The sequence below is a fragment of the Salmo salar genome, chromosome 20 (genome assembly GCF_965601325.2).
Source record: "Salmo salar chromosome 20, fSalSal1, whole genome shotgun sequence".
In the NCBI taxonomy this organism is placed as follows: domain Eukaryota; kingdom Metazoa; phylum Chordata; class Actinopteri; order Salmoniformes; family Salmonidae; genus Salmo; species Salmo salar.
The window spans coordinates 67,081,035-67,092,735 of NC_138310.1; the positions used below are offsets into that span (position 1 = coordinate 67,081,035).

General features: G+C 41.8%; 1 protein-coding gene across 50 annotated transcripts; it reads right to left on the minus strand.

Moving 5' to 3' along the window:
* Positions 1–527: 527 nt before the first annotated feature.
* LOC106581123 (adapter SH3BGRL) lies at positions 528–11,662 on the minus strand. 50 transcript variants are annotated; one of them, XM_014162885.3, is made up of 13 exons: positions 11,459–11,662; positions 10,712–10,897; positions 10,504–10,584; positions 9,959–10,135; positions 8,573–8,746; positions 7,494–7,520; positions 7,371–7,397; positions 6,421–6,447; positions 5,637–5,660; positions 5,268–5,294; positions 4,159–4,188; positions 2,511–2,574; positions 1,548–1,600 (listed from the first exon to the last, which is right to left on the minus strand). In XM_014162885.3, exons 1-12 carry the CDS (start codon positions 11,501–11,503, stop codon positions 2,554–2,556), a joined length of 846 nt encoding a protein of 281 aa, XP_014018360.1. In that variant the 5' UTR covers positions 11,504–11,662; the 3' UTR covers positions 1,548–1,600; positions 2,511–2,553. The 50 variants fall into 50 exon arrangements, with proteins under 50 accessions (XP_014018372.1, XP_014018380.1, XP_014018403.1 ...); XM_082966667.1 differs by having other exon boundaries at positions 2,511–2,571; positions 4,168–4,188; positions 7,494–7,523; XM_014162887.3 differs by having other exon boundaries at positions 4,168–4,188; positions 7,494–7,523.
* Between the last annotated feature and the right edge of the window lie 39 nt (positions 11,663–11,701).

The following is an 11,701-nucleotide window of genomic DNA, read 5'->3' on the forward strand; positions in this document are numbered from 1 at the left end:
CATCATGACTCACTCCCACAGTCCCAGTGAGAACAATGCCATTGAAATTCCCCCAGTCTACAGAGGCTTCATGGCAGCTCCCCTCCCTCTTCAGGAGAATGGGTCTGGACATACATGATGACCTGTGTGTGAATTTAGAGGGCGAACATTGATCACTGTAATGCTAACCGACCAAAAGTATGCTGTGTTCCAAGGGAGAGCACATACGGTAAGGCCTCTGAGACCTCTGACGATTTTGATTTGCAAGGTATGTCTTCAAAAGAGAGCACCAAATATCACATTTCTAGGACAAATTCACAAAACTCACACTTGTAATACTTTATGCAAATGTAGACATAAATGTGTTCTTGGTTTTCTTTTCACTGTGCAATACCCTCCTCCATACCTCTTTCTGGAGTCCCCAGAGATAGGCTTTACACTGAGCTACATCCTGTTGACTTGACCTTGCACTGCCCAGCCCTAACATTGTACACTGATCTATAAACAAAACCCAATGAATTGAAAATAGAACATAATAGGCCATGGGGAGCTGTTCACACCATCAACTTTATTGGCATTTCACTTCTCTTACATCTAGGGGGATCTCTTAGTCATCCACTTCATTTTACATTCAACAAAGTGCACAGTAGATCAGCAGACAGTAACGTTCAGTGACTGGTGTCCAGTAGCTGCAAACACAGTCATAAAGCACGCTACATGAGGGTTGTCACTAGTTTCCACAGCCACAAAGTCATAATTATGGCTAAACCCCGCCCATTTCTACAATTAATATTTTACCCAACCCAACCACACTGCTAACCTTATGCTTAAGCCTAACCTTAAAGTAAGACCAAAAGCAATTTGTGGAATCTGACTTTGTGGCTATGAAAGCTAGTGGAAACCCTACACAAGGGTTTTTCTCATGTTGGATTGAGACATAGAGTCACTGGGCTGCATTCACACATATAGATCTAACATCTTTGCTGGCATCGAGTGAGAGACACTGCATTGATAGATCTGTTTCAGTCTGAGATTATAAGTCCATTCACTGGTTGCAGTTCACAGTAGAGTGATCTTCACTCATATACTTACAGGGTTATAGCTGTCCGTCATTGACTGCTAAGTTGTTGGTGGTGACATGCTCATCATCCTATACAAACTGTGGTATAAAACTACCATTTTCAATTTGAAACATGAGAAGTATGTTTGAAATCTTTAAAACGCTTAACATATGACTGTGTATGTACATTTAGAAAAGCTGCTGAAAAAACCAAACTGATAACACTATGTAATTGAGCTACACACTGGATGGAAGCTACCATAACTAACAACATTATACAAATGAAGTACAGCAACACATCTTCTCTAGTCCTAGTCCCCTACGCAATATAAACATCTGGTAAAACAGGGGGTTATCTCTGGAGTATGGGTGGCCGTACAGACAGTGTGTGATTGGCAGGTTTCAGCCAGCAGGGTCCAGCAGGGGGACATGTGCATTCCCAGTGAGCAGGTGGGGGCATCGTGGGTAGTGGGATGGGTGTGGGACGGTCTGAGGGGTCGGGGGGGGGGGGGGGGGGGGGGGGGGGGGTCAGGAAGGATCGGAACAGGGGGTCTCTCTAGGCTGGAAGACAAAAAAAAGGTCACCAATGCGCCGCTATTAGTGGCTGTGGGTCCTAAGCTTCCAGTCACCATGGTGCCCAAACTGCCCATGCCTCCCTGAGTGCCAGTCCCTCCCGAGGCTCTTCAGTAGCTCATTTAGCTGCTTTCCCTAACTGGGCGTGACAGGTTATTTTTCTTTCAGGGAGGGGGTGTGGGGGGCTATGCCATCCGATCAAAGTCTCAGGCTGTTCCCTCTCATAAACCCAAATATCTCCTGAAGAGAGCAGAGTCTTTTCCTACACTACTGGAAAGTGGCGTTGAGTGCGGCTTTGAAGATTACGATTATTATTATCATCATCACTGCCGCAGGAAAAGAAAAGAGAATTCATGAGATATAGGTTTATATGGATGTTCTTTGGATCCTTCAGGCATGCTGTGCTCGCTAAAGCTTTTTGTGTAGAGACTGGTGACAGTCCCTGTTAAATAGACCAACGCTCTGTTCTCTCTAGCTTCTCTGACAGGCCACTTATGAAAACACACAGCTACCAATACAGAACAGCAACAGTGTACATTACATACAGGGATTATATCCACACTTTACACTGGTTGGTTTATGTGTTTTTTTTAGGTTTGATATATGTAATCTGTATGATATCATACAGATTATAACCCAGGTACATGTAGGGCACTAAACAATACAATGGTTTAATAATTCCAGTATGACAAAACATTTGATAAAAGGGTCAAAAAGGCACAAAGTAATACATGTACTGAATAGTTTTCTTTTTCAATTACTCTAGAAAGACATTCAGTAACAAGAAGACATGTTTATGAGGTGCAGGCATCAGTTCACTGCAAACTACATGCTCTAATACTGCCACCCAGTGGCAGAGAAGAGAATTCCAATTAAGTAATAAATAAGTGTATTTTACCTGGGCAGTAGTAAATCACATCCTAAACCTTTCCTGGCTGTAACTACTCGTCCTCTTCTTCCTGCTGAGAAAAGAAAAGTGAGTAATGGCAACGTTGATGGAAAGGTAAAGCAAGTCATTGTAAATAAGAATTTGGTCTTAACCGACTTGCCTAGTTAAATAAAAAAGAAGAGAGGAGAACCAAGATATCCCACTCAGTACAATCAATATAAGAGCCAAACTGTAGTTTAACTCCAAAGCGCCCATCTTCAATTAAGTGATATCACTCAGCTGTGCTTGATTACAGTTTAGAAAGATTACTGAGAAGTGAAGAAACTGATTTAATTCAGATAAGGCAGTCATCATCATCAATAACCATAACAAAGATTCAGTAGAATATTCAGTAGAAGGCTTCTCAAAGTGGAACAAGAGTCTTTGCATCAAGGTCAACACTGGTGAGAACTTTTTCTTCTTTCTCCTTTGCATAAGGGGGGGGGGGGGGTCCAGCATAAGGGAAAAGGAAAAGTTATTTTGTATAGTTGGGTTAAAAGGAGTAAAACCATATTACAATCCAGGGGAGGCATCAAGAAAACAGGTAGGAGAGATGAGGATGGTAAGACATTAGGAATATATCCATTACTATAGGCCAAGGGAACAAGTTATCCACAGGGATAAGGCACCATTCCCTTTACTGCTAGTGAAGTAGTAAGAGTAGTGTGGGCCTTTAAGCAAGGCCCTCTATGAGGTGGTGTCATACGATGTGAAACTGCAAGGCACTGCATACTTCACAAATCATCAGACCACATTCACTCCAAGGTGCATCTGTTGGGTTGAGTACGTTGTTGCTCTAATGCAATTAGCTACATTTCTACAAACGTAAATAGCCTTTACGCTATGGGTGACATTTTAAAAAGGTGATACAGTGCAATTATTTAGTCCTGTGACCAAGAAATTCACTGTTTTTAATGACTACGTAACGGACAACTTGCTTGTGGATATAATGCTTGCTGTGTATTCAAGATTTGATAAATAATGTCCACAGTAACAAATTATTTAAAGCAGTGTAATCTGGTGCAACATATCTGACACTGCCAAGATCTTGTTGTTGCACAATAACAAACAGTCCGTTCATCTTCTGCTGTGCTTGTCCTGTCCACACTCAGTCTGAAGACTCTCCTCCGAAAGAGAAGCCATGCCAATGGCTTTTTAAACATCCCGGTTGTCATGGAGTTCTGGTCAAGTCACTAGGGATCCCTATGCAACACTGTAAGATCCAATTCACAAGCATGTCTATGTGTCACACTTGTGATCATGTGCACAGAGGCAGATCTTGACACCAAACGATGCATGTCACCTGTTATGAAACATCCACTGGCACAATGCTACAGAATACTCAAGCCTCCACGTAAATCAATGGGCAATGACCTCATCCCAGTCACACTGCATCAAAACCAGAACCAGAGTCCAGAGAAAATCCAATCATTTCCAAAAATGAAAGACAGCATAGCACAGGAGTGATGCTAGCAGCCTTGGGGAAGAAGAGGGTAGGGAGCTCTTCACAAACCCACACTAAATCCACATATGAAGGAGTAGCGTCATGCATAAGATCCATTTACTCCACGTCAGGGGCCACACCATGCAATGGGCTGGGAGCACAGCCAGAATATACCTCTGTTACCTCTGGGGCCTCTTCTTCTTCCTAAGGATGGGGATATCAGGGGTTTTGAGCATTTCAAAGGCAAGAGATACAACGGCCTATATTTGAGATACCGGTAAGTGAAACGGCATGTCACTAAGGAAACTACAAGAGGGAGGAAAACCCTGTGCTACTTAATGTTCCCACTATTATTATTATTACCATAAGTGTACCGAATGACTGTGTTCGCGATGTTGTGTCTGTCATGCTGCACACCATCAGTTATCTGTACCACAGAGACCACCACCCATGCAGAAGCACAGAGACAAATAGAGAGATAGAGACAGAGAAAGGGTGTTTCCAATCTAAGATCCACAGAAGATGCCACAAATTACAACCAGAGGAAACTATCTCAACCTCACTGACTGACTCTTCTTGCTCCTGCAATGAAGGTATAGGAGGTGGAGGAGAGCAAGAAAGGGGAGAAAGAATAGAGCAGAGGGAGAGAGAGAGCAAAAAGCAGTGTGTGTGTGTGTGAGAGAGAAAGGCAGAGAGACAGAGAGAGAGAGAGAGAGAGAGAGAGAGAAGGAGAGAGACAGAGGGAGGGAGAGAGACAGAAAGAGAGAGAGAGCGAGAGAGAGGGAGACAAAGAGAGAGAGAGAAAGAGAGAGAGAGAGAGAGAGAGAGAGACAGAGGGAGGGAGAGACAGAAAGAGAGAGAGAGAGAGAGAGAGAGACAGAGAAGAGAGAGAGAGAGAGAGAGAGAGAGAGAGAAAGAGAGAGAGAGAGAGATAGAGAGAAAGTGAGGACTATTCTAAAATCAGTATGAATGACAATGTTGGGTTTCTCTATCATGGTCTGTGTTCTGATGGCTACCAGAGTTACCATGTTGCTCGTCCAACAATTATATCATCTGGCATGAGTGAGAGGGCTAAAGAAATACAGTAAGGGCTACAGTCTGTTCAGATGCTATACATCGGTGAGATAGGTCTGTTTAATCTACATAAAAAGTAGTGGAGGAGGAAATTGAAGGAATGTTGAATAAACTCTGCAAGATGTGGAAGCAAGAAAAGCAGCATTGATAGAATGGTGGAGAGGTAGAGGGGGGACGAAGGTAGTTTAAAAATAAACACATCAATCTACCTCAAGCTGTCGCAGCTCTTCTTCCTCCTAGAAAGGATGAGATTAAGTGTCAGTGGTGTGAATGGAGGTCAGAGGTGACACCAGAGGCATGCGCTATAGGAAAAGTCCGTTATTTTTTTATGGAATCTACAGGGATAGTTCAGGCTGGCAGGAAGGAAGCAGCTACAGGACTAGGGAAGAAATGAGGAAGAAAAAGGCTAAAAGAGAGGGGAGACAGACAGACAGAGGTTCGGAGGGAGTCAGGCTATGGATGAGGGGACAAACGGCAGATAGATCACACAAAGCCTTCTGATCTCTGCCAGACAAACCCACACAGCTGGTGACTAAGGGAACAACCGGAGAAATTCACAGCCGCAGACACCCAGTTACCTCCGACCCCAAATCCTCTTCTCCCTGGAAAAGCAAACCAAGAGATGGGGAAAAGGGCAAAGGGGGGGAGGGGTCAATGTGTGGAGGAGGTACAAGGAGATGCTGGAGGAGGAGACCCTCTTGCAAATAGCTTTACATGCATGATTCAACATGAACCAAGCTGGAGCCCTAAAATATTTAGATAAACTTAATTATCTTTATGTGACTTTATTGGATTTATTTAGACGTACCATCCTTATTACTGTATCTGTTTTAACTACTTATACAAGATATCTTTCAATGTCGACACTAAACAGAGTAGCAGCTAAACGAGCATGACATATTTCTAAATAAAATCATAAAAATATCTTATCAAATGACAAATATGAATGTTATTGACTAGGGTATCTAATGATTATATCTCTAAGGTAGCATGTCATAGAACAAATCAGTAGTGTTCTAAAACTGTGTCAAGGATTAAGATGAAATGCATCTGAACTTTCAGCAGACCTGTGGAAAATGGGAAGGGGGCAAAAACAACAAAACTGGATCTGGAGTTGTAAGTCATGGGACTTCGAAGGAAGAGGGGTTTCAAGCATTCAATATTGCACAAGAAAAGCTACAACAAAGAAGAATGTGAGGTTAGTTGTCTGGATGTCGGACACAGATCACAATCACAAGGATGCAGACAAACTACATTAAAACTGAACACCCAAAGCCCTTAGCACAGAAATTGAGACTACAGTATATGAATACGATTTAAGGACTGAACACTACAGCTATAGAACATTCAAAATAGATCTACCTCAGAAACCGGCTGATCGTCTTCTCCCTAAAACAATGAATAGCAGTGATTAGCTTTGGATCCACTCGCTAGCTTTCACCAGGTTACTGTAACTAGGAAATAGAGATTTTAACAAATTGATTATTACTACAATCCAATAACATCACAAGTGCTTTGATATCTATTGACACATTGCACATAAATACTGATGGATACATTCAGTTGAACTTATTCAATAGCATATAACTTTATATCTTATCGATAACGAATTTATAGTGGTTCACTCTGTAGAGAACAACAGTGCCCCGGGTAACACGAACACATGTCTTGGTTTACTCTGCGTCTGTTTGTTTGTGCCACAGCACATTGTATTCAATACCAGCACTGCAATACCAGCATTCGCTTCTGAGGCACTTCTGAACCCAACAGAACACAACAGTGGTATGAGACATTAAAATAATGTGATATTTGACCTTTTCTGATCAGTCAGGCTTTTGCCTTCAAATAACATTTACCATTCTCAATGCAGCTTTCAAGTCACAATAAAAGCATTTATTAATGAATTAAGCTGCTGTTGAGTTGGGAAACTTTGCAAGTGTATACAGATAGCATGTTATTAAGCATGTATGACGTAATCATGTTTTGTTACAATGGCTAGCAGACATAGCTGGGCCTGGGCATTGGCAGAGAAACTTCATAGTACTGATTTATAATCAGTGACTATGGCCAGGAAAACTTAGACCTACATGTATATGCTTTGTTTAGAATAGTTGAATGACTAAAATATATACAAGATAATAATTTACTTTATTCCAGAAGTATGGAACCATGTGTCAGGTCTATTGGATCTAGGCTAAGAGCGTTCTTTTAGTGGGGCAGATGGCACAATACAGAGAGCAGTGGCTGTTGTTATTAATGACAATGCCCTTCATATCAGGCATTACTCCGGGGGACACAGTGTCGCCTGTTACCTTAGCCTCATCATCCTCTACTTCTTCCTGTTTTGGATAAGAGAGAAAAAGAGTGAGACTGAGACATGACTCCCAAATTTGTATTTGATTTCAATACTTTTCAGAAATGTAAAAACAATTTACCTGGGCTTCTTCCTGCTTCACGGGGGCCTTCTGACAGAAAGAGGAGAAAATAGAAAAGATTGTGTATCAGTATCTTTACAATGAGAGCATGACCTCAAGGAGGCATATGGGAAACAGAGAACCTCTCCTCAAACATGAATGAGACACTTCTACATGGGAGGTTGTGCAACTTGAACAGATCTCACAGATCAGGCACATTGAAGAACATGTTGGGATTTCCAGAGGACCCCCACCAACACTTACACACCTAGACATGGATGGACAGTGGAACTACACATACACACCTAGACATGGATGGACAGTGGAACTACACATACACACCTAGACATGGATGGACTGTGGAACTACACATACACACCTAGACATGGATGGACAGTAGAACTACACATACACACCTAGACATGGAGACACATACTACACATACACACCTAGACATGGAGACACATAATACACATACACACCTAGACATGGAGACACATACTACACATACACACCTAGACATGGAGACACATAATACACATACACACCTAGACATTGAGACACATGTATGTGTATGTGTATTACTGCATGGTCGGAACTAGAAGCACAAGTATTTCGCTACACTCGCATTAACATCTGGTAACCATGTGTATGTGACCAATAAAATTTGATTTGATTTTTGACCTACTATACATACACACCTAGACATTGATGTGGAACAAAGAACATAGTACATATCAAGGAAAATCAAGAACAATGACGACACAAAGGCTGCAAATGGAGTCAATTAAAACAAAAATACAAAACAGCCAACAAAGAGATTACAGTTAACTGCTCCAGAACAGAAAAGTGGTTAAACATCCAACAGATCGAAGGAATAATAGAACAGTCAACAGAAACAGCTACAGAACAGTCAATTGAAACAGTTATGGGACAGTCAATATAACAGTATACAGGTGGGTTAGTATGGTCCAGAGTTGAGAAGGAGAAGAAGACAACAGGAGCTCGAGGGAAACAAAACCCTGAGGTAGAGGAAAATACAATATTAAAGAGATGGAGGAGAGGAGATGCCACAGCACGGGATTCTGGGAGCCAATTACAGTGTCTTCTGCGGCTTCCTCTGTGTCTTTGACCGCCTCCTCCTCCTCCTTTGCCACCTTCTCTTCTGTGGCGGCGTCTTCTTCTGCGGCCTCTTCTGCTGCCTCCTCTCCTGTTTCTCCTCCCACCTCATGTGTGTGTTCATCTCCATTGAAGTCCATCGGAACCTCTCTTTTCTAGAGTGAAAACAACAATGTACCATCAAGGGGGAAAAAACTATGCGTTAGAATAGGAATGACACAGCAGCTGTCATGGGCACACATCAAACACCAGGAGGGGAGCAGCCCTACTGCTGGAGTCACATGTTCAAAGACATCACGGAGTAAGGCATCAGCATCAGCAGCTCCTCTGAGTAAAGAAAAATGCATGAATAAATTAAGGGAAATTACATATGGTTGCAAGATGATGAATATCAGTATATTGGTGCTGTGGAGAGAAATTACAGATTTGCAATGATGTATAGTGTAGCAAGGATGACTGCATATTATCACACTGCCGGAAGCCAGCTAAATCAGTACAGTCAACAGTATCAATAAAATAACTGTCATTCCCTCAACATTGCAACTTAAATGGAAAATAAACTGGCCTGGTACTCTGGAGAACAGCGAAAGCAGAGGGTGGCTACGCTCATTTCCCAGAAATACCCATGAAGTTGGTCCAGCTCAATTTGCACTCTTCTGGAAACCGCACCATCTAAAAGCCAGTGGGATTTATTAGAGGAAAATAACAGGTTCCGCTGGGCAATATTTATCTGCTGTACCTGGCCCCCTCCTTTAAAAAAAGAAACAATTCCTTTCTCTGTGATGCTCATGCACCAGGTAAATCTCTCCGGTTTGGCAGCATCCCAAAGTGAGTTGAGAAGTTTAAGTTTGCCTAACGTACTTAAAAAAATTAAATAAAAATCCATATAACTGTTCATATCATCATCTTTTACTACAGCATCAGCATGCTCTTCTGTAAGAACAATCCTATTATACTAATTATTCCTTTGAAAAAGAATGACCGGATTCCCAATCATCTGCTATCTGTTGAACAGAAATCATATTTATAATATCATAGAATTATTATAAACACTTGATATGCTTTGCAAAAACTACAGATGAAATATAAACACAATGAAACACTATTAAAGTGAGAAATGTACACGTTAATTAATGAGAGATGGTTACACGGTGCTTAAACCAACTCTAAATTGACACTCATCCATGCAATGAGAGGATTAGCAACATTACTGGTTACTTGGTAATCGTCCATGGAAAATGAAACCAACAGGAGTTAAATGGAGAAATGGTTAAGGTTATGCTGGATGGGAGGAAACTGGGGGAGAAATGGTAAAGACAGGGACTGAGGGGATGACAGGGACTGAGGGGATAAAAGAAAGGCATTACTAGTGAGTCATCATCAAGGTTCTCCTCCTCAACCTCCTCAGCTTCAAGGTTCTCTTCATCCTCAGCATCATCAGTTCCGTTCTCAACGGTCTCACTCTCAACGGTCTCATTCTCAACAGTCCCATTTTTAACAGGCCCATTCTCAAGGATAAATGCCTTTTCAGCCTCTTTCGCTTCCTGCACCAAGGAAAATTGTCAGGTTGTTTAACACAGTTGCATCATCCTCAACTAGCTCAGCACACATGTCACATCGTATCCCTCTCACACAATTAACCTCACTAACTCCTGCTTGCCCTCCAAATGAATATGATATACAGTACGGAGTGTAAGCAGCCATGTCTGAGCAAAAACAAACTAGGACAATACATGGCTGAGAATTTCAGCTAAATAAACATTAAAACAGCCTGACATGGAAGTGAACTGAGTTTATTTGCATTATAAAATCCCTTGAGTGTAAAACAGGTTGTGTGGTTGTAATCTTAAACTCAAAAGCTATATAAACATAATTTTCATTTTAGAAAAGTAAGTGAAAGTTGAATTCCAACCTTGGATCCTGGAGGAGGTGGCAGACCCAGGAAGGCATACACTGCATTGTCTTCTTTAGCATCAAAGAATGTCTCGTAGTCCTGTGGTAAAAGACAAATGAGATATTTCAGTTTAGTCTCTAATCATTCTCTCAGCATTTTAATGGACAGTTTCCCCCCAGCTTATGGGTTAGTTAGCACACCTTCTACATGATCTTGTTATGCTCACCCCACAGTAGCTCTCTTCATTGAAGATCTGAGGGGGTAGAGGGATCCCGTTGGTGGGCTTTTTCTCCACAGGGACATTTTCCCTCATCCACATGCGGTTGTCCTCATTGCAGGCAATGTCCAATGGAGCGTAGTCCACTTTCAGGGCCTCCAGGAACCCAAGCACATCCTGTTGCTTCTTTTTGATCTGGACCATCACACAGGTGTACAGACAGACAACACAGTATAGATAGGCTTCTTCTTTATGAGATCATGTTTGTCTGCTTTTTTCTGTCATTAGATTGGGGCGAGCAGAGTAGAAGACACTGATACATTAAGGAAACCTTTTTACTTTTTGTTTTATATTTTCTGGACAAAGAATCAGTTCACATATCATACATATTCTTTGATATTGTAGATTAGGTTTGAAGTAATCCAAATATATTCCAGAAGGTTCTGCAAGTGAATGCATGGTGATTCATTTTCAACAGATTGCTATTGCAGGTTTGGAATGTGATCTCAGCGACGGTCGAGATATATAAGGAAACTCGAGTTGTCCTAGTGCTCCTCAACTGAGAAGTTAGACGCAAATAACGGTACTAAAAGTTGACAAACCGCTAAATTGCCTAGGCCTATAATAACTTAAACCGATTTGAATCTGTTTGCCAGTTACATAAATGCATGTACTAAGAGCTGAACAATAGTCATGGGAAACCGGCCAACAAAGTTCATTTTGCATTTAATAACAAAGACTCGGGTAAATGCTTACCGCTGTCGATCCTGATGAAGAAGCTAGAAATACTTTTATAACCATTTTGTTACGACGTGTTCTGTAGAATGAGGTACTAACGTAGGTTATTAAAGATACAGGCTGCCTCCCCTAATAGTATAGCGTACCCAGGACATTACTCTGCGAACACAAGCCACACCACTGAGGCTATTTTTGTCCCCAAACCCTCCATCACAGCAGGATTGGTGGGCCAGGTTTTATGGGTGCAGCGCTGACCGAGTG

Bases quoted from the DNA above. Each gene is read 5' to 3' on its own strand.
- LOC106581123 (XM_014162882.3), bottom strand. From the start codon at position 11,503: ATGGTTATAAAAGTATTTCTAGCTTCTTCATCAGGATCGACAGCG. The intron at 7,524-8,572 runs GTAATTGGCTCC...TCTTTCTGTCAG, and splicing joins AGGAAGCCGCAGAAGACACT to AAGGCCCCCGTGAAGCAGGA. The intron at 2,575-4,158 runs GTATATTCTGGC...TTCTTTTCTCAG, and splicing joins AGGCCCCAGAGGTAACAGAG to CAGGAAGAAGAGGACGAGTA.